A 27,035-nucleotide genomic window follows, 5' to 3' on the forward strand; every position below is an offset into this window, starting at 1 on the left:
TTGGCAATATTGCACAAGAATAACATAAGTCGGTAGTATACATCTAGTATACATATATAGACGCAAATTAGAAAAACGCAATATAATGAAAACTGTAAAAGTACGAAGCAGAGAGCGAGCAGTAGGGATAAAACATGCAAAAGTAAAAGTAAAAAAGGCATGAAAATGAAATCAGAAGCCATTGTACCGAGAGACATTTTTAGTTGCTTTTGATTAGTCTAATTTTTTTCGTAAATTATTTATTTATTTTCATAAATATTTTATTTCCGCATTAAAACATCCTGAAACGAGCGATCCAAATTCCACGTGTTCAACTCAACAATTATTACAATACCATAGTACTCGGACAAGCCGATGCTGCAAGAAGCGCGAGAGGTCGGCAAGAGTATTTTATAAAATACGGTTGTAAATGTGTTAGCTGTTAGCTGGTACACGGATGAACCTGACGCGAAGTTAGGGAGCCACTAAGATTATTGTAAGCGGCAAAGAACTTGATACGACTTCTGCAAGTTGTAGAATGCAAACAAACCTGATGCAAAATCAGGTAATCGTAGAAGGGGTTTAGTTTTTGTGGACGAACCCGATGCGAAATCCGGGAAGCCATTGCGTTGTAACGATTTTCTTTAGATATAGACACATGAGAACGAGCCCGATGCGAAATTAAGAATCGCAGAAAATGTTAGTATAGGTAACTTTGATTGGTAAAAGTCGACACGATAGTATAGTATAGTAGTAATCAAGCAATAAAATCGTCTCATGTAAAGAACATGATTTGATGTTAGCTTTTTAAAATAAACGCAGTATGGGTTTTAAACATATATATTTGTTAATTATTTTCCGCTGTATTTGTATCTAGAATCTCCATTGACAGCTTATTAGATTGGCAGTATTTCACTTACGTTTTACGTTTCTTAGTTGTGGCATGTTTTCGATCGCTATTTGACGGTTTCCATTAAACTATTATAGTGTTGTGTTGTTACTGCCTTGATGTTTGCTAATAGCATAATTTTAACCAATTCTAGTGATCTTTAATTATATCATATATCAATATCCTTTGCTTTAGCTATCCGGAATTTAAATTTATCGAATAACAGGTATACTCGATCTCATATTTATTGAAAATAACGGATATACTAATACACAGGTAACTGAACATATCTTATCAATTTAACGGCTTGAATGAGGCTGATGATAACAAATAATAATTTATACAAAAGCTTTGATTATTGACTCAATTTTGCTTTATTGTAGTTCAAAGTCATTGAAATCGATGAGGTCGCCCTTATTCCAAATAATAATTATAAAAGTTTTTCCAAAGAGTATAGCAGTTACAAAAAGATTAAGATTCTTTCTTTGTCAGATTGACAAACAAATCTTTAGAAAATGCTACATCGGAAAGAACTAAACTTCAATCAAAATGTCCATCAGTATATTTACATAAAATCTTCACTTTAAAATTTTAAACAACTAAAAAATAATTATGTCAAATTCCAAGCTAATACCACTGAAAGAAGTTATAAAGTAGTATTAAGAGGAATGCACTCTAAAACAAACATTGACACAATCACCAAAGAGTTAAAAGATTTTAATCATTGGATAAAATATAAATAACAGAGTAAAACACAATACAAAGCTACTACCGTTTTTCTTCATCAGACCTAAACCTAGTGATGATAACAGAGAAATTTCTTTGACTTTTTAACCTTATGATATTACACAAATTAACATTAACAAATTAAATTATAATATAATACAAACTTTATGAGTTAATATACGTGTCTCTGTTAAATAGCATAAAATATAGTATGAATATAATATATGTAGTACATTGAATAGACAATTAATATGGACTTACCAGAATTGTCATGAGTAATTTGTCCAGCAGTGTTTTGAGAGCCATGGTTCTGCTGATTATCACCAAGAATAATACTTGAGGTATGAGTCTGCTGGGGATGAAATATTGTAGGAATATCCCCGACTCCTCTGCTACCCATGTTTAAGTTTGTTCTTTGAAACATGTAACATTTGTTGTCATCACACTTATATAAAAGTATAATATTATTTTATATTAACTCATATGAAATACTTGTGATATACGTATGAAAATGTTAATGAAGTCTGCTGTTGTAAAAGAGTATTACAGTATAAATGTTAGTACACACAGTACTGTAACATAAACATTAGTACAAAGTCTTCATAATTCTAAAATCTATTTTACTAAACTTTGAAATTTAATATCTTAGATTAGCATACTTATTATGCTATATACTAAAATATCTCTTATATATTAAAATATCAATATTCTCCAACATGGGTAATATTGTTTTTCCAACATAGACTGGTGAGGTCATTTTTTTCTATAATTATGTATAGTGAAATACATACAAAATACTACCTAAATTTATTTGCTAACGTCTGTACTTGAAAGATACAAAGTAGTGTACAAAATTAGCTAATAACAAAGCAACTTTAAACAGGAGTCTGTTTCTACTTCTATATCTATTTAAAATAACTACTCTATTATTCACAAAATTTTAGAATTTTATTATTAATAATTACATTTAATTAAACTTCATCATAATGATAATACTTAAATTTATAAACCTTTACATATACAATTACTAGAAAATTATAAATAAGTGTACACTTAGTTTAAGATAATAAATTATTTATAATGATATATTTAATATTTTGAGGGAATTAGAAATAAAAATAATATAGCTGTAAAAAATCTTTATTAATGAAAATGTAACATATCTAGAAACACAAAACAATGAAAGTTTTGTTTAAAAATGACACTTATTAATTTATTCTAAGTTAATAATTGATATTTTTAAGCTATTATAACCAAATTTAATCTAAAAAATAATAATCTATGTTATTTTTCTTTTTAGCAGCCATACACTGATGCTTATAAACAATTTACTGCAGAATACATATATTAAGAAAAATACTAACATTTTGGTTTCATAAAGATGTAAAACTTGTTAAAACGCATGAACATTATAAACATGTGCAAAATATTTCATTAACAAGTACAATATCCAAAAGAAAATAAAAATAATTTAAATTTTATAATGTACACATACATACATATATTAATTGATATACATATATATACTTATTACAATTAATTATTACCAGAATTTATATCAAATAGCTATTGACAATGGATAAAACTTAACATGAGAGATAATACTCACATATTTCATATGATATACTACTTACATTGGAATATATTAGATCTTTTTATAGATTATATTATATTAGATCTAGAAATCTAACAAATTTCGTTTTGTGAATTAATAAATTTAACATTTACGAAATATTTACTTTATAAATCAATGTCTTTTATGTATATATATAAAGCAATTTCTTCGTTTTTAGGGAAAAACACTGATTAATTATTAGACATAACAATAATGAAAATTTATGTAATTTTTGCGACTTATGAATTAAAATTATATCTAAATAAATAATATATAAATAATTCTTTAAAATTTCTAAGTTTAACAAAAGATGAACAAAATATTTTACCTTCTATACTTTTTCCAATTACTTTGATAAAATATGTAAGTAATATTTTTTAACTTTTATGTTCTACGTTAAATATTTTCATCTTTTAAAAAGCATAAGAACTTGCGATTCATACAAGTTAGTAAAATTGTATAAAAACGTGTATGATGTTTTATAAACGAGTGTTTTCAAATCACAGAAATTGACATACCTTCTTTACATTTTTCATCGGAGATCATAACATGTCTTAAATTTGATGTATCCATCGTTCACGATACATTTAACTGGCTATTACATATCACAAGCACTGTCATTTTAGTTTTATTGTAATTACATCACACGATCGTTTCACTCTTTGTTGCTCCATCGGTTCTTTAGATTAAAATGTTTTATGGCTGCCCTATTAACGGAATCTAATAATGCAGTAGCTAGCAGAGAATTTGTATTCCACTGTCATTCAGTATAGCTTGTCATTTTTTAAATTGAATAAAATATATAATTCTTATTATTCATTAAGAAGTAACTTGATTTACTCGATTACTTGGTTATGAAGAAACACAACATTAGTATAATATCCACATCGACGTTACTTTTTATATAAATTCAATACAACCTATACGAATGATCTTCAAGTAGCTTTAACTGTGCTATGCTATGTCACGCCATTGATTACTAGTAAACTTTGTACTACCACCCGTTTGGAACACCCTAGTTGCGTCTGCGCTTCGTTCACTTTCTAGCTATGTATTTCATTGGGGTTTAAGAGACTATTCAGTGTACTGAATTAGTGTGTTTATATTTCATTAAATTTAAATTTGCTGGTAAAAGTAATTTCTAGTAAAGTTGATGTTTCTAATCTGGAAGCATTTGAAACTTTCTATTTTTACAAGTCGTCTAATACATTGCATTTAAGCATAAACATAGCAGCATTAATTTAAAAAGTTATGATATCGAAAGTATTATTGTAGAAGCATTGACCAATCTTATATACCAATTAAGTAATATAATAAAGGTAAACATCATTTATTAACCAATTATGTGCTCATTAGTACATGTTAATTATACGGTCATTTATAAATGATATACTTTTAAGTTTTACTTTTCTTTATTCAGCATTATTACATACATAAAAGTTTTAAAATAATTTAGATTCGATCTTTCTTTAAAAAGTGATTTTGTTCTATTTCGAGTATACATTATTAAAATGTAAAATTTAAATAAATATGTATATACATACAAGTAATACAATGTAATTTGAATCATTTAATGTCAGCCCTTCTTTACTTATATCATTTGTGCAACAAATAATTGTCAGAATCATATGCCTAATCATAGGCATAGAATATTACTTTACATTTGTTAAATAATATATTGTTCACTAAAACTAAACTAAATCTTTGTCACGAAAATTAAATATTTTTAATCTTTCTTCAATCGTAAATATATTTTTATTTAATCCCCCTATTACTCGTATGTATGAATATGGTACATATGAATACTAGCACTTACTGCTAAGTGTTCACTATACTGACGGTTTATAAGGTCGTATATCGGTATGACATGTACCCTTGACGTCGTACATGATACATTTCTCATATTACCCATAGAAGATATCTCTTGAATATTTCTTGGAATCAATTCAAAAGAACGACTATTTTTTGCAGATATTACAAAAGCTTATACAAAAGTAGTTATTACACTCCTAATAACAAAAAATGGTCATAAAGTTCGTGTATTTGACTTTTAGATGTTTTTAAAGAAGAACTTATTGCACTTTCTATTTCTCTTGTTACTTCTTTAAATTCATTTTGTGAATTCTTTTCACCCCTTGAATCATAAAATATTTTTCACAAATTTTCATAAAATATTTATCGACAAAATATTTTTTCATTATACTCTAAATAATCCTATATGAAATATGGCAAAAATACTATATAAAAAAGAATGGAATGTATTTTAGAATCATTTTCAAGACGCAAAAATCAGAATTATTTATTTTATCAAATTATATTCTTACCTTTACCATTATTTAATCTATATTTTAAGTATCACTTTAAACACACATTACGTTGAAATATTTTCCGTGACGACTATTGGTTGTATTCAACGTATTTAACTTATTATAACATAGGCTGACATAGAATACAGGTTTTTAATATAATGTATAATCAAAATAAGAAGGCAAACAAGCAATTGGTTCATATTCACCGGTTCATTTTTATGTTGTTCTGATAGTTTTATGCTTAATTAAAAGTATCAAATTTATTTAGATAAAATGCAATAAACATAGACCAAAAAGTAAATCAATCAAATGCAAAATATGGCTTTTTCCAATTTGATCCGACACGATTCTTTATAAAAAATTAATTTCTTCGTTCTTAAAGTCGATTTTAGAACAGCTAAAACCTGAAATATTGTTGGAACTGTTAATTATACCGGGAAGTTCTTTAGATAGAAATTATATACTTTTAAGAAAAGAATAATTTTATATAATTAATTTTTTATAGCTTGATATGTAGAGGTCATATGAAGGTCAAATTAATTCTTTTAATCATAATTCATATAGGTATTTTTTAATGTATTAATTAAATTACTTGTCACTCCCTGTAAAAGATTTATTAATTCGTTTATACCAAAAAGCACTAGTTTTGAGAAAATATTTCAATTAAAAAATTACGAAATGTATACACTTGCGATATCCTGTAAAATTTATTGGTGACTGAACGGAATCATTAATTGCTGCGAAACAAAAGGTAGTAAGTGCGTATAGTAGTAAGAAATAAGAAATAATTTAGGAAACAAAATTTAATATTCCAATGAAAATTTTTTTAGTAAGGACGCACATTGTTAGATTATTTTTGTTTTTTCTAGAAATAATACTTCACAGAGGTTCGTTTACATGGAAAAATTACTGTGATGGTCGTTACACTTACTTTCCTAGCACTCTATACAGAAGTGTTAAATAAATGCAATTTATGTAAAAATGCAATCTGTTTCTTTTTATAAAATAAGGCTTACAAAATTTATAAGGACAAGTGAAATTAACGTTTTTTATGTTCTTTTTTTCATTTACTGTGTTAAACAATCAACTTACCAATAAGTAAATACAAATAACATGAAAATATCAATTATCTTTTTTACGCGAAATTATTTTTAAATATGTATCTATTACAATTGGTATTATATAACACACACTAAAATGTTATTTATATTACATTTTACATCTATTTTATTGATCACAACATTTATTTTTATTACGTTATAAAGTATTGTCATTTTTACATCGAAGTATAATAATTTGTCAAGTTCTCAGTAAAATTCCATTTCTTTGCACTAACTTACATATTTCTTTCCAAGAGAAAAATAACAAGTAGCAAAAGGTTTAATTAATACAAAAAAAATAATTGCTATAGAGCGGGGAAAGGTTGTGGAGGGGTAGGTTGTGATCTTTTAATTTAATTTAAAATTACAATCGTCCATATATTTCATAAAATATGTATTTTATTTCTTTTCAAATTTTAAGGTAATAGAAAATAAAATGACACAATTAAGTAAAAAATATTTTATTTTATACTTTTCTGAAATAAGAGTTTTGATTTATATTAAATAATATATGAATTAAATATCACTGAACTTCCTTCATATTAATACTTGAAGTTTGTATTTTGTTATGTCTAAACAATCTAAAACCTATACGTTATTTTGTAAAAAAAATGTAAGTACAAGTACATAATTATACAAATAGTACAGTCATACGCAATAATAAGAATAACTTATGTAGCAAATTACAGATGGACGAAAAAATTAGATTCACAGTGATACATTCAAATATATAATAGTAAAATTTTATAAATATATAGCAATGTAAAAGAATACCAAACACAAATGAATGCACGAATGATTTTGATTTTCGCCATGCGTGCTTATAAATTATTCAAGAAAATTTTATGCAGTTCCATCTGTATTTGCTATAGTGACAAAAATTAGACAAATAAACCAAACATTGTAACACTAGTAATTAAATTTACAGATTAATTACAGTCTTATTATAGAATAACACTTACAGATAAAATACGTAAAAGAATTTTCACAGATATTATATACATTTAGTATGATATTTATCTTATGTTGAAGGTATCCAAAGTATGTGTAAAAATTAAGGAAAACAAATTAAGGTATATAAGCAAAATAAAATATATTAAAAATCAATTTTTATATAAATAAAACGTGCGTTATATTTATTTTATAATTGATTTTTAGATAAATTTGAAGAATTGCTTGTGTTATTCTACAATAAGTAATTTGCTTATTATTAATAAGACTGTAAAAGTCTTGCTGTGTATCACATTTTGTACGATAGATAAATTCAACAATTGCAAGTCTTTTGTGAGTTATTTTATATTTATAACAATAATATGTCTACCATTCAACTCTTGGAGTTGGTATTTAAAATATATGCATATAGAGGCATATAAGTGGAAGAGTACAAGAAACATAATTTGACTGACTAATAAAGCATTATGCTGCATTCTTAATCTACACTTAAAGTTGTATCATTATGATATGATCAACAAAATATAAATCATAACACGCATGTGATGATTTAAAGAACTAAGTTCCCTACATGTATCCATGTATCCCTACGTGTATTCTGAATTTATTCTGAGGTATCGTAATATTTTTTATATCAAAATTTCTATCAAAAAAAGTTCATATAAATGTAGTTATCATTTTTTTATTCAGTTAAAAATAACACTTACACCTTCATAGATACTATGAAGTATGCTATCTTATTTATGCAATATAATATCTGAAATAATCTAAGTTTACATTTGTAAGTATATTGGCTACTATCTCAGCTTATTGGTAACACATGATAATAATTTACTTTCAATATGTATTTTACATGCTATTCATGAAAATATAGTTGTAATAATAAGATCTAATTATTCAACAGAGTCTTAATTAATATCATGTAAAATACAAGAAAAGAATCACATAGATCTTTTTTACTAATACAGTAGTGACTGTAATGAAAATGTAGAATAATGCAACTTACTGAATACTTTAGTTCTGAAATTGTATAATTGTAGTAACTGAATCATAATACTATGAGTAGCATAATTTTACACATAAGCACTAAATATGTGCAGAAAAAGATACACTCTTTTATACCTGCTTAAATACAATAATCTTTTACACTATATGTTTATAATTCAAGTATGAAATAACAAGTGAAGAAAAGCCATTTTAAAATACACTGCATTTCTTAGTTATCTTAAAAAATTCGTGTTTGTTATTTTCGAACTATGTAGTGTAAAAAATATATTTTAATAAAATCACTCTTCTGTTACTATAGGTCACTTTATATAATATATTCAGTGCCTTAATAATATTAACTCAATTTACATGATATACAAATTATTTTTCACCTTGCACACGCTTATTAACAATATTCTTATTTACAATTGATTGATTCTTTTATATAGAATTTTTAAAATAATAATATACTTAGGTTTACAAAAGGTGACTTTGGGATTATTAATGATGCTTATTTATTAAATGAGTGACTGATGTAAATTATTTACAAATACTTTAACACAACAAATGATTTATAATCACATGTAATCAATTATCTACTATAATGCTTAACAATAAATAATTAGATACAATCATACGTAAAGTATTTTGAAATATTGATATTGTCTTCTAGAAGAATGTTATCTTTTCATCTTTATGTTAGGTCACACGTCAAATAAAACAGATATCTCCTCTACATGAGTGCAATTTTTTATACAATTAAACTTTTAATAGATCTTATCTTCATATGATGATAATAGAATAGGAGGTAAGATGAACAGCTATGCACTCTTCATATAAATATGTCAGGAGAACACGTGTTTACTCTATTCCTAAACAAAAAAAAATATGTACGTTTATCATCTTCCAAAAGAAATAATATTCAATTAAATTTGTAACATGAACTGTTTCTAACTTCATCATAAGTAAATATTATTAAAAAAAATTAATTTAGTATTTTATTCAATATTTGTTAAATAATTTTGAACTTTATCTGTTACCACTTTTCTTAACAATTTCTTTTAGCAATTATTTCCGATTTCTGCTATATACAGGTATCCTCCGTCTTTCATACTGCACGAATTTGGTTAACGCTGTTCGAGAAATTGAGAAATCCAACTGCCTTATAAAACGGAATGTAATAGAAATTTGTAAGTGCAAGCACCATCATTCGAAATTTTTCTTTTCAGCAAACATGTGTCTTGTCTCAGATTTACATATGGAATCTTTAAATAGTGAAATTTTTAATTCATTTTTAGTTCGTGAAGTATTAATCCTTTGCATTCGAAAGATATTCGCTATAGGAAAGTAGCAACTTGAAGCTTTTCTAATAAACAATCGATGATATTTTTTATGACTAACATAAACAGAAATCATACATAAATTAACGAAGTTCGGAAGACATTTTTGCAAGAAAAAAAATTCCTTTGTTTAATGGTGTCTATCAGTGATGAAGATTATATAATATTAATGTGTAATATTTTCGATTAATTATCGATTATTTTAACAAAGATATTTCTCTTAGTTATGAAAAGAAAATTGTATATTTCTGTTAATTTTTGGAACCTACCCCTATTTTTTGTACTAGAAATCTATAAATTGTACTTTGTACTAGTTATAGTCTTTTGTTTCGCATAACATGGTTTTGAACATGGCAACATCTTTTCGTAACCTAACTACTTTGTTATACGGGGGATACCTGTAATTCTTTAACTATTTTTGAAGCTGGTTACGATGCTACATAATATGTATGTATTGTGTATATACTAGAGATCGCAATTAATATATTCGTACTTCAATCTATGTAGTTTTTAATACGTGAGTAAACTCGTGTATCAAACTATACGAATATACGTGTATTAACATATTCATATTTTATACAGTGAAACCTTTATATTTGTCCGTCCCTATATTCGTAAAGCCCAATATTCGTCATATTTTTTCGGTAAGAAAATGCTTCGATATTCGTTCAAAAATCTGATGTTCCTTACCAAAAGACTTTTACTGCATGATCGCTCTAGACCTGTGCCGTCTGTTTTATAGAATACACCTCTGAATACACCTCTGAATACACATCTCTTAATATATTTCCTTGACCTTGCATGTAGATATTTCTTGGACCTACAATTCTTAAACCTATTTAAGGTAATCTAATACGCGCTATGCTCTTCAAGTAGTCACTTGTTTCTCATTCAGCTCTGGCTACCATCTTCTTAATTCTCAAGTCCTAATATTTGTAAGGAAGGAGGGAGAGTGTTCGGAATTAGTTTGTTTTGTTTCGGAATCGGATGTTGGATTACCAACGATACGTCAAGAGTAAGAATGAAAAGAACGATACGAAATGAAGATGATCAAAACAGGAGGCGAGTGATGAACAAACCATTTAAGTTTATTGTCATAAAACGCAATTAAATTAAGATAACTAAGATAACAAAAGAACTTAAACTAATATTAAATGCCGAAAGGCAGTGAAAGAGCGTACGAGTACGTACAACGATTAAGTTTAACAATTAAGATCGTTTATTGACCCGATTCGAGGCTAAGAACAGACTATTTCCTGTTTCATTAATTCTTATAAAAGAAAGTCAACTTTATATTCGTCCGTTTTTTCAGGAACGGATTAATGACGAAAATAGACGTTCCATCGTATTTCGTATGATTATTAATATGTATATAACAAAATACCCCACTGTTTAAGCACATTTACGCAAGTAATTCGCAAAACAAATATATGATATTCTAGGTTGCAGATAGCAATAAAAACGAACATAATTTTGCTCAACAAAGTTTAATCAAATAGTCGTTTATTTTGGTATAAAAAGAACTAATCTATTAACATTTTCTAACAACAAACGTTCCTTTTATCGTAATAATATTTTCAGCATGCTTGAAAAATATCGTTCTGATACAATCGATGTTGCTGATATCATTAAATGTTTTTTAGCAAGTTTTGAAGTTGTTGGATAGGTATTTATTTATGCTTGACCTTCATCATTTATACTGGACGAAACCGACATTATGTTGTTTTTTATTTTTTATTATGTTGTTTGTTACTTGCAACCTAAAATATCACACATACATTCTTTTCGCAAATTATCTGCATAAATGCAGTTAAATATTCAAGGGCGAGGTGTTTATTATTCATTAATAATTACACTAAATACAAAATCTGAATATGTTAATACATATGTACTCATGTATCAAAAACTACGCGGATTAAAACAGATATTTATTTAATTACATATATACACATGTATCTTTAATACACATTTGAAACCATTACATTTAGTATATCCGCGCTTCCAATATGTGTAGGTCTATACCTAATGTTTCTTTGTTTACAAAAGAAAACGAATAATAGATCTAAAAAAACATCTTAATATAAAATGAAACATTTATAATACAAACAAATATTTCGAACATTTTAAACATTTGTAGTATAAGCCTGCTTTTTTGGCTATGTAAAATATGTGGCTATATAAAATATATTTGACATACATGTCATAATGCATCATACAATTATTTTAAATTAAAAAAATATGAATAATTATTTAAAAATTAAGTATTACTTCTGAATTTTTCATATTATTTACAAAATTTGGTTATGTTATTAAATTATATTAATGCTTCTATTTAAAAGATATCATACTTAATAAATAATAGATTGATAATAAATTATGAAATATTATGTGATGGAACATAAAAACATAAAAAGGAGACTGATTGCAGCAACAATACTGTACATTCATTTTGAAACTTGTTTGAAAGCATATCTAATCCATTAAGCTTAAAAATATTCAGTTTTAAAATTAATGATACACATAATTGCTACTAATGTATAAATATTTATATTTTGTAAATTTAAAAGAAATATTCAATTTATAAAAATATTTATTTAGAGTAATTTTATTTTTTAATCTATTGGAAACTTTTAGCTAGTTGTAGCTATGAAATTAATTATTTAAATATAAATAATAAACATTTATACAAATATATTAATTATATTATTTTTACGTCATGAGATTATAATGGGGAAAAATAATATTCTTTCATTTAGTTACAACACGATGGCTATAATAAGATTATAGGTATGTAATAACAAAATAGAGGAACGTAGATATAATTGTAAAAGAGTATGAATTATAAATAAACTTGTTGATTATGCATTTAAATATATCTCACTATATTATAAAATGTACTACATTTGATGAAAAATTAATATTTATTTTGTACTTTCAAGTTTTTTTAAAGTGAAATATGTTTAATATTTTCATGTATACAATAATTGCAATATGAAATAAATATTTAAAATTATTAATCACTCTTTGCGTCGTATAACGTGAAAATGATATTATTAAAAAAATGAATCAACTATTTAAATGCTAAACATTAACATATATATTTGTATCTTTAGAAATGATAGAATATTTTCTAATATTAAAGATCATTTATCATAATCAAATTCGATTGTATTGTTTTCCTTAATACTTTTTATGCATGCTATGACAAAAAAGTTTCTGGATGAATGTATTACTGTAAATCTAAACTACATACATTTATGTAATTCGAGAATTTTCATGTTTCTAATTATTTAAGAAAATAGTTAACAATAATATTCAAAATATTCAATACAATTAATTTCAAAAAACTCAAAAATACTAGCACATTGCAAACTTAAGCAGTTGAAATGTTACAATATCAAAATTATGTGTAAGTATTATGTTTCTAAAAGATGTTGAATATGTGAATTATGTACATGTTGTAAGGTATAATTTTTATACTATAAAATATGTTTTGTATTTGTTACGGCCAAATTAATTTTATGGTTTACCTTGCGACCCTGTCTTTTAGATGTCTTTCGCGAAACTTTTGACTCCCTGGTATCTTGTACTTGTTTATTGAGACCAAGTCTAAAACGCACAGGCACCTTTGAATCTAGAGTACTTTCATCTGTAAAAAAGACGCAGATATATATTTATATAAAAAATACACAAAATGAAAACAATTTATATATTTGTTTCTTTTTATTTTATTACTTATCATTATAATATACTATTAGTGTATCTAAATATATCAACTATGTAAATATACTATACAAATGTTCATGCAAGGAATGTTTCAATCTAGACATGTTAATTCTTATAAAATATAAGATTGCATAAATATAAAACATGATGAAATATGTAAAAAATAATTATTTCTCCAAAAAATGCAATTTTAAAGTAGTTAAGTCTATCCTTGGTGTTTTCCTTTCCTAAATGCAATATCAGTAATCATAGAACCAATAGTTACAAAAATAAATTGCATATATGAAACTTCTTTATTAACATATCAAACTCAATAAAGTAATAACGTAATTAAAAAATGTCTTCTTAGTTATTGAATTTTAAAAATATGCCTATATAGTATCTTTATTCAGCATGAGTTTTTAATTGTCTACATACTAAGCTTTTTCATAATAATTATAGAACATATTGAAAACAAAACATAACAAAATCAACATATACAATCTATAAACTGTTCAAAATATTAAATACTTTGAAGAAATTGATTAAAATTTGTGTGTATGTACAAAAGTAAAAAAATTAATTTATTTTGCTAACGTAACAAAATGACAAAAATGTTCATCTGTACTTTTGGAATCTACCTAAAATGTATTTGTATCATTAGAAGGTGACCAATATAAATAAAAATATATTTGTATTTTCACCATCTGGAAAATTACGTGACCGATTCTAATTATTTCGGGTTCCTTATCCTCTGGATTCTAAAAAATTCAAATATGTCTTGCTTTATTTATGTTTTGTATAGTTGACTCAAAAATTTCAAATAATATCACAGCAAAGTGTATCATTTCCGTAATCTACATCACGGAACAAGTAAATTTTGTTCAAGACGTCTTTTTTAAACCATTTACCCAAAATTAAAACGTTACTATTTTGTAAATATGTACGTACATAAAAACTTTCTAACGTATACAAAAGGAAGTAGGAAAACGAAATAGGATCAAGAAATTTAATGATTGGTTTTAACACTTTACCGACCGATAACCGATTTTATTGCCGACGCTTACCAACCGATGGTCTATTAATCAGCCTTTATCACCGACAATCTTTCTCATTATTTGAGCAGTGATTTGTTATTTAGTACTAAGGTACCTTGCTCAGTTGCGTCAGTTGCGTTGCTTTGTAAACTCCCACAGTTTTATACCAATTTGAAAAACTTAGCGTTCGCGATGAACGAAAAGAATGGTATTGGAGAGTCTAAACCGAAACAGAGCCTGCGTCTGAGCTGCCGTATGCTGTTGAACCGCTAGCGGCCAGTAAAGTGTTAACAAGGAAGTTTGAATAAAAAGATAGGCCAATGTAAAAACATGCTGTCAAAAATAAAATACGTTATTATGTTATATGCACATATACGGGTGCAATCAGCAGAAGATACAAAATCGACTTTACAATACAAAGCCGACAATGTCAGTATTATACATCGCTTCGCTGCCTGGTATGGTCCGAAGAAATAGTTGAATAACAAACGTAGACCAATAATATGAACAAAATTGACATTGCGCACCACTAGGTAAGCTATAAGAAAAGGCAAAGTTCGAACGCCCGGGGCGATCGCCTATCCTTCGTCACCTTCGACTATGGAAAAGAAGGCGTCAAACTTAAGGGCGCTATAAATTAAGCCCTCATCCGCATGGTGTGTGAGCCAGCGGTCCTGACATCTTGCGATTGCGATTGCCTGGGTTCTAGGAAGAGATAACGAAGCCACGTATCGGAAGCTATGCCCTCTCCCTCGCTAGAACACAGACCAGCGGGCTCTGACTTTCTGCGTGGCTGCAACATCGAGGGTACTCGGCATTCGTTGTACAATCGTTACTACGGACGAATGTAAAAGCAAAACCACGCAAGTTCATCATTTTCCGAGCTTACAGAACGTACTGTTAACAGATCTATCGTGAATTCGCTTTTAGTGCTTCGTACAAAGCAGTGCTGAAAATTATTATTTCTTTGGAAAATTTGTCAGATCTGAAATGGACATTGTGGACAATAATAAACTCACGTAGGCGGCGCTGCACTAAGTTGTTTCTGTTTTATTCATCTCAGTCATACCATTCCTTTTAAAACGAGGTATATATGTATCGGTATTGGATAGAGCGTATAAAAATCTCCGACTGACATTGCCTGAGCAAAGCCGATTTTGTCACCACGTCCTGCAGATTGCGCCCGTAACATATATAATTCTGCATTTTTTAGTAAATTAATGTCTTTTAATTGCCAGTTCAGAAATAAAAATGTGATATGTAAGACATCGACATATGAAGAATAGGTGAACGAACTGATATTTATATCCCATCCGTTTAACTATAATACGGTATCGAAAGGATTCTGTTCAGAAAACAGAAAGATATTTGCATATTACCATTTATATTCTATCTATGCCATCAGTTCACATTCAGTACTGTTTTCTCTTTTATCCATTAAATGAAACTTATCCTGCCTTATTATTACATAAAAATAATAAGAAAACATCGTATTTTGTATTCGGAATATTAAAACAGAGAAAAATCTATAAAGTGTATTTAACAGTATCTAAAGTATCAAATTAAATTTAGTCACAAATCAAATACTATTTGAATAAATATACTGATTTAATTGAAAATGACCAAATACCTGAACAAAATATCAAAGATAGGTACAGAAAAATGTTCCAGAAGAAAGTTATAATATATCACGAAACATAGATCATGCTGATTTTCACAATTACCGGAGATGGATAACTAATTCATTTTGTATTGAATGACGAACATTTTTTTTTTAATTTATGATTAAGTTTCAGATTTTTAAGAAAAAAAGAAGAGTATCATGTTTATGAATATTATGGTGACACACAAAATAAAACGACATTATTAAGAATATGTATAACACACTAAACAAAAATTTGCGAAACTAAATCTAATCAAAAACTAACTTATTTACACACCGATTATATTATGAACTAAGAAGACTATTAAAAATTTTCATAAGTAATCAGTATCTATGTGAAAATACATACTAGAATGATATTTTAAATTTGTTTCATATATATGCATACTAATTTGTAACATACGCACAATATTATTTTTTTATAAACTAAAAAAAATATTATTTTCCAAATAAACTAAAATACCAAATTTATTTTATATACAATTTTTTAACTTTGGTACCTAATAAATACTTTTATGATCTTCTTTCAAGATGGACAATTTTTTACTTAGGACCATGCATATACAAAAATTTGCAATATAATAGAAATAAAAATAATAAGTAGTATAAAAATATACACACCTTCAGAATCGTGTATATCAGATATTGACCTATGAAGAACCGTAACCCGCCGAACTTCTTTTTGATTAGCTACAAAATGAAAATATGTGAATTAAGAAAATAAATTTAAATATTATATCAAATTAAGAAATGTTTATATTAATTTATAAGAAAAAATTATTGATGTACTCCTGATATTGAAATTTGTTTTTTTTTTTTAGTGAAATGGTACTATTTACAGATGTTTGATGTCAAATTTTTAATAACTGATATAATGAAGTATGTTTTGAATAATTGATATAATTTGTAATTTAATTTGTAAATTATATATTATATCAAATATCATAAAAGATCATGGTAAACAAAACTTTTTTAAGGGTAAAGTATGTCAAAATCAGTTAGTAAAATTTCGAATCGATAGCTTAGTTAGCTTTTATCCCATAAATATATATGTAAACTCTTTACGAACTTACATATATGTATATAAAGTTCCTAAATGTTTACACCTCTACATATTACACCCTACGCTATTATGTCAAATATACATATAATTATATTATTATCATTAATATTCATATCATTATGGTATTTCATTGGGATTTTCGATATATTAAGGTACAAGTAACAAAAAAGGTTTGGCAATATTCATGTACAACAATTTATAAAGAACTAGCTGTTACCCGCGATATCGTCCACGTAGAACTGATTTGAATTTGACTTCGCGATTCTAGATTATTTACAGTCGTTTGTTATGGAAATCAATATAGTAAATAGTATTCGAGAAATATTTGTAGGAAATGACTATCAGCTGTCGACAGAGCAAGGCACAACCATACTATGGAAACCAAGCTGCGTTAATCAAACTTGAGTCGCATTTATGTTCATTGTTCGGTTCTCTGAGGAGCAAGCATAATAAAATATAGTTTATGTCCATCTAGAAGAAATATAATTTCCAATAATGAAAGAATTATCCAAATCGGTTAAATAGTTTCTGCGATTATTTCTGACACACACACACATATGTAGGTATCTACGTACAGACCTTCTCCCTTTATAATATCAGTGCAAATTCGTATAAATAATATAACATTTATATTTGTATAAGAATGACTTTGTTTATTAGCTTCATATCCATTTCTTTCAGTGCATCATGATATATTGAATTATGGATTCTTTTGGAACAAAACACATTCGTGACTTCATTGCTCAACAGAAGTGTAACCATTTAGAAGAAATTCAAATGATACAACTTTTGTCATACAAGTTTAATAGAAATTAGAAATTTTCATGTATTACTTACTTTTTTCATCTGCTTTAACTAAATGTCTTTGATTCACTTTTGCATTACTTTTGACAACTCTGAAAAAAAGATCACGTTTTCATATCAAAAATATGTTAAAAATGCCAAAAAGATATATATTAAGAAGAAAATATAGATATTTGCTTTATACACACATATACAGTATCACTTATAACTATGTCAACATATTTGTTAAACTGTCCATATAACAACAAAGCAAATTGAAGAGTTTCTTGTTTACTTTCAATAATAAATTTCATTAGAAAAAAAGGAATGTAATATAAAATAAAAGTAGTATTAAAAAGAAATGTAAATTTTATTTAATTTAACTATGAAATATTTCAGAAAAAACTACTTATTATTTATATGTATAATGTCAAATACAAAAATATATAATGAAGTTAAATTTCTCAGAAAAATTTTACATAATTTATTTTCAAAGATATGTAATTAATCTTTTCTCAGTTATCATAATTACGCAATGTTTAGCAATATTTCATGTCAGTAAAAATACATTATGTTAATCTTAATTTATCAGATATAGACATGTATTTTTCATAAATATACCACTTCTCAAGAATATTTATACACATCTTTTTGTAAGTAAAAGTTTAAAAAATATACAAGATATCCTATGGAAATAAAGACAATTAAATGCCTTGAAAAATATAAAGAAATATGAAAAAATATTTCAGACCAAAATTATAGGATATGAAAAATAACTTATAATGCTACTATTTATTTGACTTGTAATAACCTTAAAAAACTTCAGAAAAATCATAATTAAATTTTAAAAGACTTATATTTTTTATTGCATATTCTTGTACCTAATACTGAAACGTTTTCAAAACATTACTCATTTCTATTTTGCACAAACCACATTTTCAAGATATCAACTTTTAAATTTCATACCATCATGAGTACCACAAGAAGATTATCCAGTCTGACTTCTTACATCATATATAACTGCTTCAACATAACATAACTGCTGATGACATATTAACTATGAAAATTTATATCTTAAGGATGACTTACACAAAAGACTCAAGTAGGTAGAAATTTGAAAACACTCCAATATTGGGTATAGTAATATACAATAACAAAGTATATATTTCGATGACTTTCCAAAATAATCATAAATTCAAATAAATATTGACATCATCTGCCTTTCTAATATCTAACTTTCATCGGAAATATTTTTCCGCATTTTTCATATTTTCGTAAGATATTTAATTATATCAATTTAAACTAAATATACTATTAGAAGCTTTTAACTTAAAAAAAAAAGTAGAAAGATTTTATGTTTCTGTAGTAGAAAATTTAATTCATATAATATATCATAAATACTTACTCATTAACAACTCCCTTAAAAGCAGACTGTACTAATCTCGCAGATTGAATTGGCACTGTCCTATTTAATCTTTCTGCTCGTCTTCTACTTAACTCGGTTCGTAAATCACTTTCTTTATCAACTACTAGATCTTCAAAAATGGCATCCATATCCTCACTTGATCCATCTGAAATAACATCTTTACGCTTCTTACACTTCTTATCTTTTCCAATACGTTCAGAAAGAGGAAGTTCATTTTTTAATTTTCCCACTTGATACAATTCCTTGTCGCGTTTCTTCTTCTTTTTTGAGGATCTTTCTTTTTCTGGATTTTGAGTTTCTAAATCCAAACATGAATTAACAGAACTCGTAATTGCAATAGGAGAAGCACTTTCTATGCTTCGTTCAAACTCTTCAAACTCGTAATGAGTATCTAAACATAAATCTGTTTCTTGAATATCATAGTCTTCTGTAATTTTGTTAACTTTTCTTACATTTCCTGTCTGAACATCTCCTTCTTCTAGCGATTCTACCTTCTTACTTGTATTTTCTTTTTTATTTAATTTAATTTTTTTATTTGCATTAATTGGATCTATGGGCTTTGTAGATTCAAATTTTCTTCGCCTGGCTTCTAATACAGGATCATTAATTATATCAGCAGTTTCTTTTTCTATCATAGTAGCATCTTCAAAACTTTCTTCTTTATGTTTTGTTTTTACACGATTTATTTCTGGAGATACCCTACTTTTAATTATCGGGGATGATTCCTTGACATATGATGGACTACATGTTCCATCTGGAGTAATAGATCGTGGTCCATGTTTTCGAGATAGTTCTTTAGGCGACCATCTTGGAGATCTTTTTCGTCTAGGAGATAGACGAGGTGAATTCCTAGGTGATGACCATGGTGATCTACGTGGTGATAATCTTGGTGACCTCGATCGCGGTGACATTCTTCGTGGTGATATTTTCGGTGACATTAAACGTGACGATCCTCTTCGAGGGGATAACCCAGGAGATTTTGATTTAGGTGATAATCTACGCGAGGGTGATATTCGTCTTGGAGATATTTTAGGTGATCTTGATCTCAGCGGTGACCTAGATTGAGGAGATAATCTTAATGGTGAAAATTTTGGAGAACGTGATCGTGCCAACCTCGGAGACTTAGTTATGGATATTTTAGGTGAACGTATTGGTCTAGGAGATCTGGAATGCGGCGAAAGTTTCGGAGATCTTCCTCTTGGAGACAGACATCTCTTAATAGGTGATCTCATTGGAGACTTATTTGGAGACCTACGTGGTGATAATCGTGGTGATCTTGATCGTGATGAAAGCTTAGGCGATCGTGATCGCGGAGAATAACGTACTGGAGACTTTCGAGGCGATCTATACCTAGTTATTTCTCGCTGAGATTTTTTTGACTGCCTAATAGGTGATCTTCTAGGAGATCTTCTAGGTGATTTCTTCCTTGATCGCGATCTTGGTGATAATGATCTACGTTTTTGTGAAATTCGATTAACTGTATGTGGAGATATAGATCGTCTTTCACTTTTTATGATGATTGTTGCTGGTGCTGGACTATAACTTTCTTTTCGAATATTGCTGTCTTCTGTTCTGTTTTTCTGACTTATATTCCTATTTATCTCATCTTTTTTCATAGATTCTCTGTTTTCTTTCCTGTTACTTTTCTTTTCTTTCCTTTCGGACGGTTTATCAACATTCATTTCTCTTTCCATTTCATCCATTAAGCGCTCTAAGCTATCTTCCTCTTCAAGATCAGCCATTATAATGATATCATCATCATCATCATTGACTCCACCTTGATCTTCCTCAGCCTTTTTTAAGTTTTCCACAGTTTCTGTCTGATTTTCAACCATTGTAGATATTTTATCATCTACACCATCTTTCTTAACAGTTTCTGATTTCGTAACTGTATTTTTTTGTTCTTTATTATCTTCTTCGTCGGAACCACTTCCATTATCTTTGAAACGATGAAATTTTGTTACTTCTAAAAACATTATTTTTATACAGTATTTAAGAGAAAATGTAAAAGACATGACTATTATTTATATTAGATTATTTTTACATACCTGTAGAATAGGACTCAATACCAGGAACAATTTTTTCTACTGAGGAAGCTAAATCAGTTTGCTGCAGCACAGGGCGTTCATCTACAGGAATTATTGCTATCAGATTTGGATTACGTGGACTTTGATAATATAAATTCTGTAAACAATATGTGATATTTAAATAAAACTCATAGAATATTTGCTAATAAAAAAACTTAACTTTATATATAATCTAAATATTTGTAATAAAATTTTAATCTATACTCTTTTCTTTATAATTGTATTCATTGCTACCGTTTTTTAAATTATTGTTCAGGCTACTTATGTCTCTTATATTGTAAACAACAAATACTGAATTATTAATTTTGATTAATAGTTCTCGACTTCATAAACCAAAATTTCATCAAAATTCAAGATCAAATATTGTGTATATTATATTAGATTGTAATTTGTATCATAATAAAACAAATTTTAATTTTTAAAAGTATCAATTATCTATGATGTAATCAAAAAAAAACTTCAAAATAAGTCAAGGTAATAAAAACTTTGAAAATGAATTGAGCTAAGTTAAGCAAAGTTAAACACATAGAGATATCTGCTATCTGATATAACAAATTTCACTAAAAATATCAAAAGTTATGTGCAATTGAATTATATTTATGGTATATATTTTAAATAAAAAAAAATTATAGTATAAGTATGAATTAAACAATAATTTTGTAAGAACTTCATAACATGTCACGTTATTAAAGATATTTTTAAATATAGAAAAATTATATTTTATATTGTATATATACAATATATTCTGTATAATTAAATTAGTTTTTTATTAAATTATAATATTATGATTAGACTGCAGATTTTTATGCATTTATAGAAGATTTTAAAATGTATATGCAAAGAACATATAAAATACTGAAAATAGAAAACTTGTCAGAATATTTAGTAGGTGAAACATATCTCTGCATAGGTATCACTTCTTTAGTTATGTTCAATGCTACACTACATAGTGTTGAAGGAGGCTAAGGGAAAAAAGTGAGGATCAGGGTAAGGATGAAAGCATGAAAATTTGAGGAGGAAATAAAAAGGGAGGTGAAAAGAAGTTTAGTGAAAGAATGCCTCCACGAAGGAAAGAGAGGAAGGAAACCTGAGAAAAAATAAACTTTAAATAATCTATTCTTTATAAAATTTATTATAAGACATATGTTATTCTTTGTTCATAATCTTATATACATAATTATCTTAATAACATAATATTTCTTTTTAATTACTAATTAATCGAGGAAAAAATGAGAAAAATGGGGATTAACGAGAAACTATTTCGAAGGATAAAAGAGCTGTACACAGAAACAAAGAATGTGGTGAGAATCAAGAATAAAAACACAGAAGAATTTTGGACAGTGAGGGGAGTCAGACAAGGATGCCCATTGAGCCTGACGTTATTCAACATCTACATGATGGGGCTAGAAGAAGAATTAAGGAAAGGACAAGTCGAAGGCATAATGGTAGGAAAAAGGAAGGTATGGTCGCTGACATATACAAATGATATTGTGCTAATGGCTGATAGAGAAGAGGAACTGAAGGAGATGCTAAAGAGATTTAAAAAATGTTTAAAGGAAACCGAATTGGAACTGAGCACAGAAAAGACCAAAATGGTAGTGTTCGAAAAAAGAAAGAACAAGAAGAGACAAAGAAAATGGAAATGAGGAGAGCAAGAATTAGAAGAAGTGGAAGAGATAAGATACCTAGGGCACATACTACAGAAAAACGGCAGTGATGAGAAACACGTACAAGACAGGAAAAAGAGAGCAACAATAGCAATGAAGAAAACATGGACCATGGGAGAAAGAAATTTCAAACAGGACTACAAGAGGAGAATGAAGATGTTTCGAGCACTGATAGAGAGCGTAGCACTGATAGAGAGCGTAGCACTGTTTGGAGCAGAAATATGGGGCTGGAACATAGAAGAAAGGCTGGATAAAATACAAAGAAGATACGTAAAATGGATCCTAGGTTTAGATATGACAACACCAAACTACATATTGACAGAGGAATGTAAACTAATAGAAATAAAAGAAAAAGCACTAAGAAGAGCAGCAAGGTACGAAGGGAAAGCCATAGAATCAAAAAAGGAATTAGTAGAGGAGTGCATAAAGGAAAGAGAGAGAAACTGGGGAAATGGCCAAGAAGGGAAAAGAGCAAGAAAGAGAAAGAAGGAACTAGAAGAGGTAAGAAATGGAGGAACACAAAGGGAAGCAAGAGAAGAACAAGGAAGAACGACAGTAGACCAAATTATAAAAGAAAAGAGAAAGAGAGAAGCAAAAGAGAGGAGGGAAAAGGGTAAGGGAGTCAAATTATAATGAACGTTATAGAAAAATTGCCAAAGAAGAATTACCAAAATACTTAGAAGGGAGGATGAAGTGGAAGGACAGAAAAATATTAGCAAGATTCAGATGTGGAAACGAGTCCAAAGCAAGGGAATACTGGAAAGAAGAGGGAGGAAAAAGATGCAGACTATGTAAAAGGAAAGAAGAAGACCTAAGACAAGTAATAAAAGAATGTGAAATAACGGGAGGGACAAAGGGAACAGAGAAAATATTAAACGAGATGAGAGAAGGAATAATGGAACTGAAAGCAATAATGGAGAAGAGAAGGGCAATACAAGACGGAGAGGAACGACAATAAGGAAGCACAGCATGGAGGCAAAAGCCCAAAAGTTGCAATAGCCTTAGCGGAGTGCAATGTAATAGAGTACAAAAGAGGAGAGATAGATATGTAAGAGAAGACTTTAGAGTTTACTTAGATAGATATAAGGGAAGAGGCAATAAGGTAATAATGCCATAAGAAGGAGAAAATGTAAAAAGCGTGATTAGGCAAAAAGATGTAAAACCAAAAACTTGTCCAAAGCCAAAAGGCACGAGCTAAGTTATAATAAATAAAAAGAAATAATACTAATTAATCATAATTTAAAAAATTAATATTATTTTTGTATAAATATCAATTTACAAGTGTAAAAAATATTATATAATATGAAGGATAGTTTTCTATCTTCTATTCTATATAAAAAATTTCCATTTTCTTATAGTGGATAATAACATCGATAATGACTGGATAAAATATATAGAAATCTCTATTGTCTTAGGTAGATTTTAGATAAATTGCACAGTAAAATATTTAAAATGGCTTGATAAACAATATAAATTAATGTTTATAAATTATTTTATCTCAACTCATTGCTAAAAAATATATAGCAGCTGATTGTTAAAAATTAAATATAGTCAAATTAGGGCTAACAAAATTTCTAAAATGTTAATTCATAAGTATTATAGATATAATTAAAAACTTACGCCATTCTGTCGCTGTTGCATTCGATTATGAAAATGTCCTCTTCGCAAAGGTCGTTGACCTTTATATGATGTGTGAGATGTTTGTATAACATCTGAAGTAGCTTTCTGTGGTGGGGGTTGCTTTTTATTATGTACAGTGTCTTTAGTCCTTAATGATTGAAGAGCTGCAAGTCTTAAAGCTTCCAAATCTTCGTCATCCTCATCATCATTCTTTGTATTTTGTTGGGAAGGTATAATCATCTAGATGAAACAATAAATTTAATTTCAATATATGAAACACATATCTAAAATTTTTCAGTAATAAACATAATTACATAATTTTATAACAACATATTACTCTAAACATTAAAAGTAAAATATAACAATACCATTATTATATATATCAACATAATAAAATAGTTTATACAAACCGTTTTCTAACAAACAGTAATTAAACAAAATTATAATACACGGTACTTCCTTTACAATATTTTTTAATGATATATATATAAACAAGTTTAGTCACTATCGAAGCAAAAACATTATAAATTAATTTATGCATTATTAATTTTTAAATAATTTTGGGGTATCTTTAACATATAGTTTGTGATGACGTTATATGCATTATATATTTAACTAATAATTAAATAATAAATTATGTTCATTTATTAATTATTATAATATATTTATGCTTACCTTTTGACGATAATCCATTTTATCCAAGTTGTAATTGTAGAAAAATCTGTAGTTGACACCAGTAACACGAAGGTCCAGCAATTGCATTAATAACTTTATACGTTGCGCGTAGAATATGATTTTATCTTACAAATAATCACAATTGGTATTACGAGTACATCGCAAAATTAAGCATTCCTTTTGATCAATCTTTTGATAATTATAAATCCTACGGACAATGTTGCACACTTTGTTACCCCCCACCACATATAAATAAAAATGGCGTGAGCGCTCATAAAAGCAAAGGTCTTCGACTACAACATATTACATGATGTGCAACCAGCTATAGATTTCTTATTCCCTGTTAAATCCAGTTTCATTAATTTTATGTAATGTACTTTCATAAAAAATTATGACTTTTCTTCAATAGAAACATTGTTAATACTATATAAATTATGAAATTATTAATCACATTTCAAATTAATCAGTTTAATAACATTTGGTTCACAATAATGATATATTACTTCTAATTGTAAATTTAACTATAAAAATTACAACAGAAATCGCAAACGGTAATTTTTTAAATTATACATATAACACTAAATTATTATTACATATTTATATATATATATATGATTATATCTTTTATTATAATAAAAAATAAATACTTTTCGATTATCATACGGTGTATGTTATAAAATAATCACTAAAATTATATGTACATATATTAAGTTAGAATGTTATTCAAAAATTTATAAAAGTAAACTTCGACGAATATTTAAATATATCTATAAAGCTAACTAACTTTACGTATTCCTTTTACTTGTATGAAACTAATAAATGTAGCCTTAATTATTATCTTTATGTCTGCTACTCAATGAATGAACAATGTATATTTTTATATTTAATGACAATATATTTTTCCTTTTTATTTATCTATACAAATTTTATACTCACATTACTTTATATATATTAAATACATATTTATATTTACTTTGAACATTATTTACGTTTTAAATCTTAACTTACATTATAAGAAATACATATTAAATATATGTTATATGTGTACATATCTTATATAGTTTATTACATAGTCTATTTAGATTGTTATACATTGATTTAACGAAATAAGTTTTTTTATTCTTTTAAATAATGAGATTAGATAATCATTTAATACAATCTTTATGAAAGGAATCATTTATTGGATTTTTGTGTTATTTAGAATTCAATTTCTTTCATTACATTAACAATAAGTTAAAGAAATGCTATTATGTATAGTAAGCGTTAGTAGTATTATGATTAGATTTAAAATATAATTGCAATATAGTTTTGTAGATTATAGGGATAAAATTAAGTAACAAATAGGAATGCCTTATATTTATACATGTTGCTTCCTATCATAGTTACGGCTTTAAAACAGATATCTCCGATTAA

At 27.2% G+C, this 27,035-nt stretch overlaps 2 protein-coding genes across 7 annotated transcripts in view; both read right to left on the minus strand.

The window, feature by feature from the left end:
* Positions 1–4,274, minus strand: part of LOC139996213 (solute carrier family 35 member F3) — a 52,874-nt gene extending 48,600 nt beyond the window's left edge. The window contains exons 1-2 of one of the 5 annotated variants that reach the window (XM_072020421.1): positions 3,728–4,274; positions 1,856–2,007 (exon numbers count right to left, since the gene is read on the minus strand). In XM_072020421.1, coding sequence (XP_071876522.1) covers positions 1,856–1,994 — 139 coding nt within the window. In that variant the 5' untranslated portion in view covers positions 1,995–2,007; positions 3,728–4,274. The remainder of the gene's footprint in view (positions 1–1,855; positions 2,008–3,727) is intronic. The other 4 variants (XM_072020422.1, XM_072020423.1, XM_072020424.1 and 1 more) reach the window with 4 other exon arrangements.
* Positions 4,275–8,184: 3,910 nt separating this feature from the next.
* Positions 8,185–25,889, minus strand: LOC139996347 (uncharacterized). 2 transcript variants are annotated; one of them, XM_072020688.1, is made up of 8 exons: positions 25,623–25,888; positions 24,948–25,187; positions 21,622–21,757; positions 19,553–21,539; positions 18,202–18,260; positions 16,923–16,991; positions 13,427–13,545; positions 8,185–9,428 (listed from the first exon to the last, which is right to left on the minus strand). In XM_072020688.1, the coding sequence occupies exons 1-8, from the start codon at positions 25,707–25,709 to the stop codon at positions 9,423–9,425; spliced, it is 2,703 nt and encodes a 900-aa protein (XP_071876789.1). In that variant the 5' UTR covers positions 25,710–25,888; the 3' UTR covers positions 8,185–9,422. The 2 variants fall into 2 exon arrangements, with proteins under 2 accessions (XP_071876789.1, XP_071876788.1); XM_072020687.1 differs by lacking the exon at positions 8,185–9,428 and having other exon boundaries at positions 13,065–13,545; positions 25,623–25,889.
* Positions 25,890–27,035: the final 1,146 nt, after the last annotated feature.

This window comes from Bombus fervidus, chromosome 17 (genome assembly GCF_041682495.2).
Source record: "Bombus fervidus isolate BK054 chromosome 17, iyBomFerv1, whole genome shotgun sequence".
NCBI classification, from domain to species: Eukaryota; Metazoa; Arthropoda; class Insecta; order Hymenoptera; family Apidae; genus Bombus; species Bombus fervidus.

Excerpts from the sequence above, each read along its gene's own strand:
- LOC139996347 (XM_072020687.1), bottom strand. The coding sequence starts at position 25,709 with ATGCAATTGCTGGACCTTCGTGTTACTGGTGTCAACTACAGATTTTTC. Across the intron at positions 21,540-21,621 it reads TATTGAGTCCTATTCTACAG|AAGTAACAAAATTTCATCGT; the intron begins GTATGTAAAAAT and ends TAATGTTTTTAG. Across the intron at positions 13,546-16,922 it reads TGATATACACGATTCTGAAG|ATGAAAGTACTCTAGATTCA; the intron begins GTGTGTATATTT and ends TCTTTTTTACAG.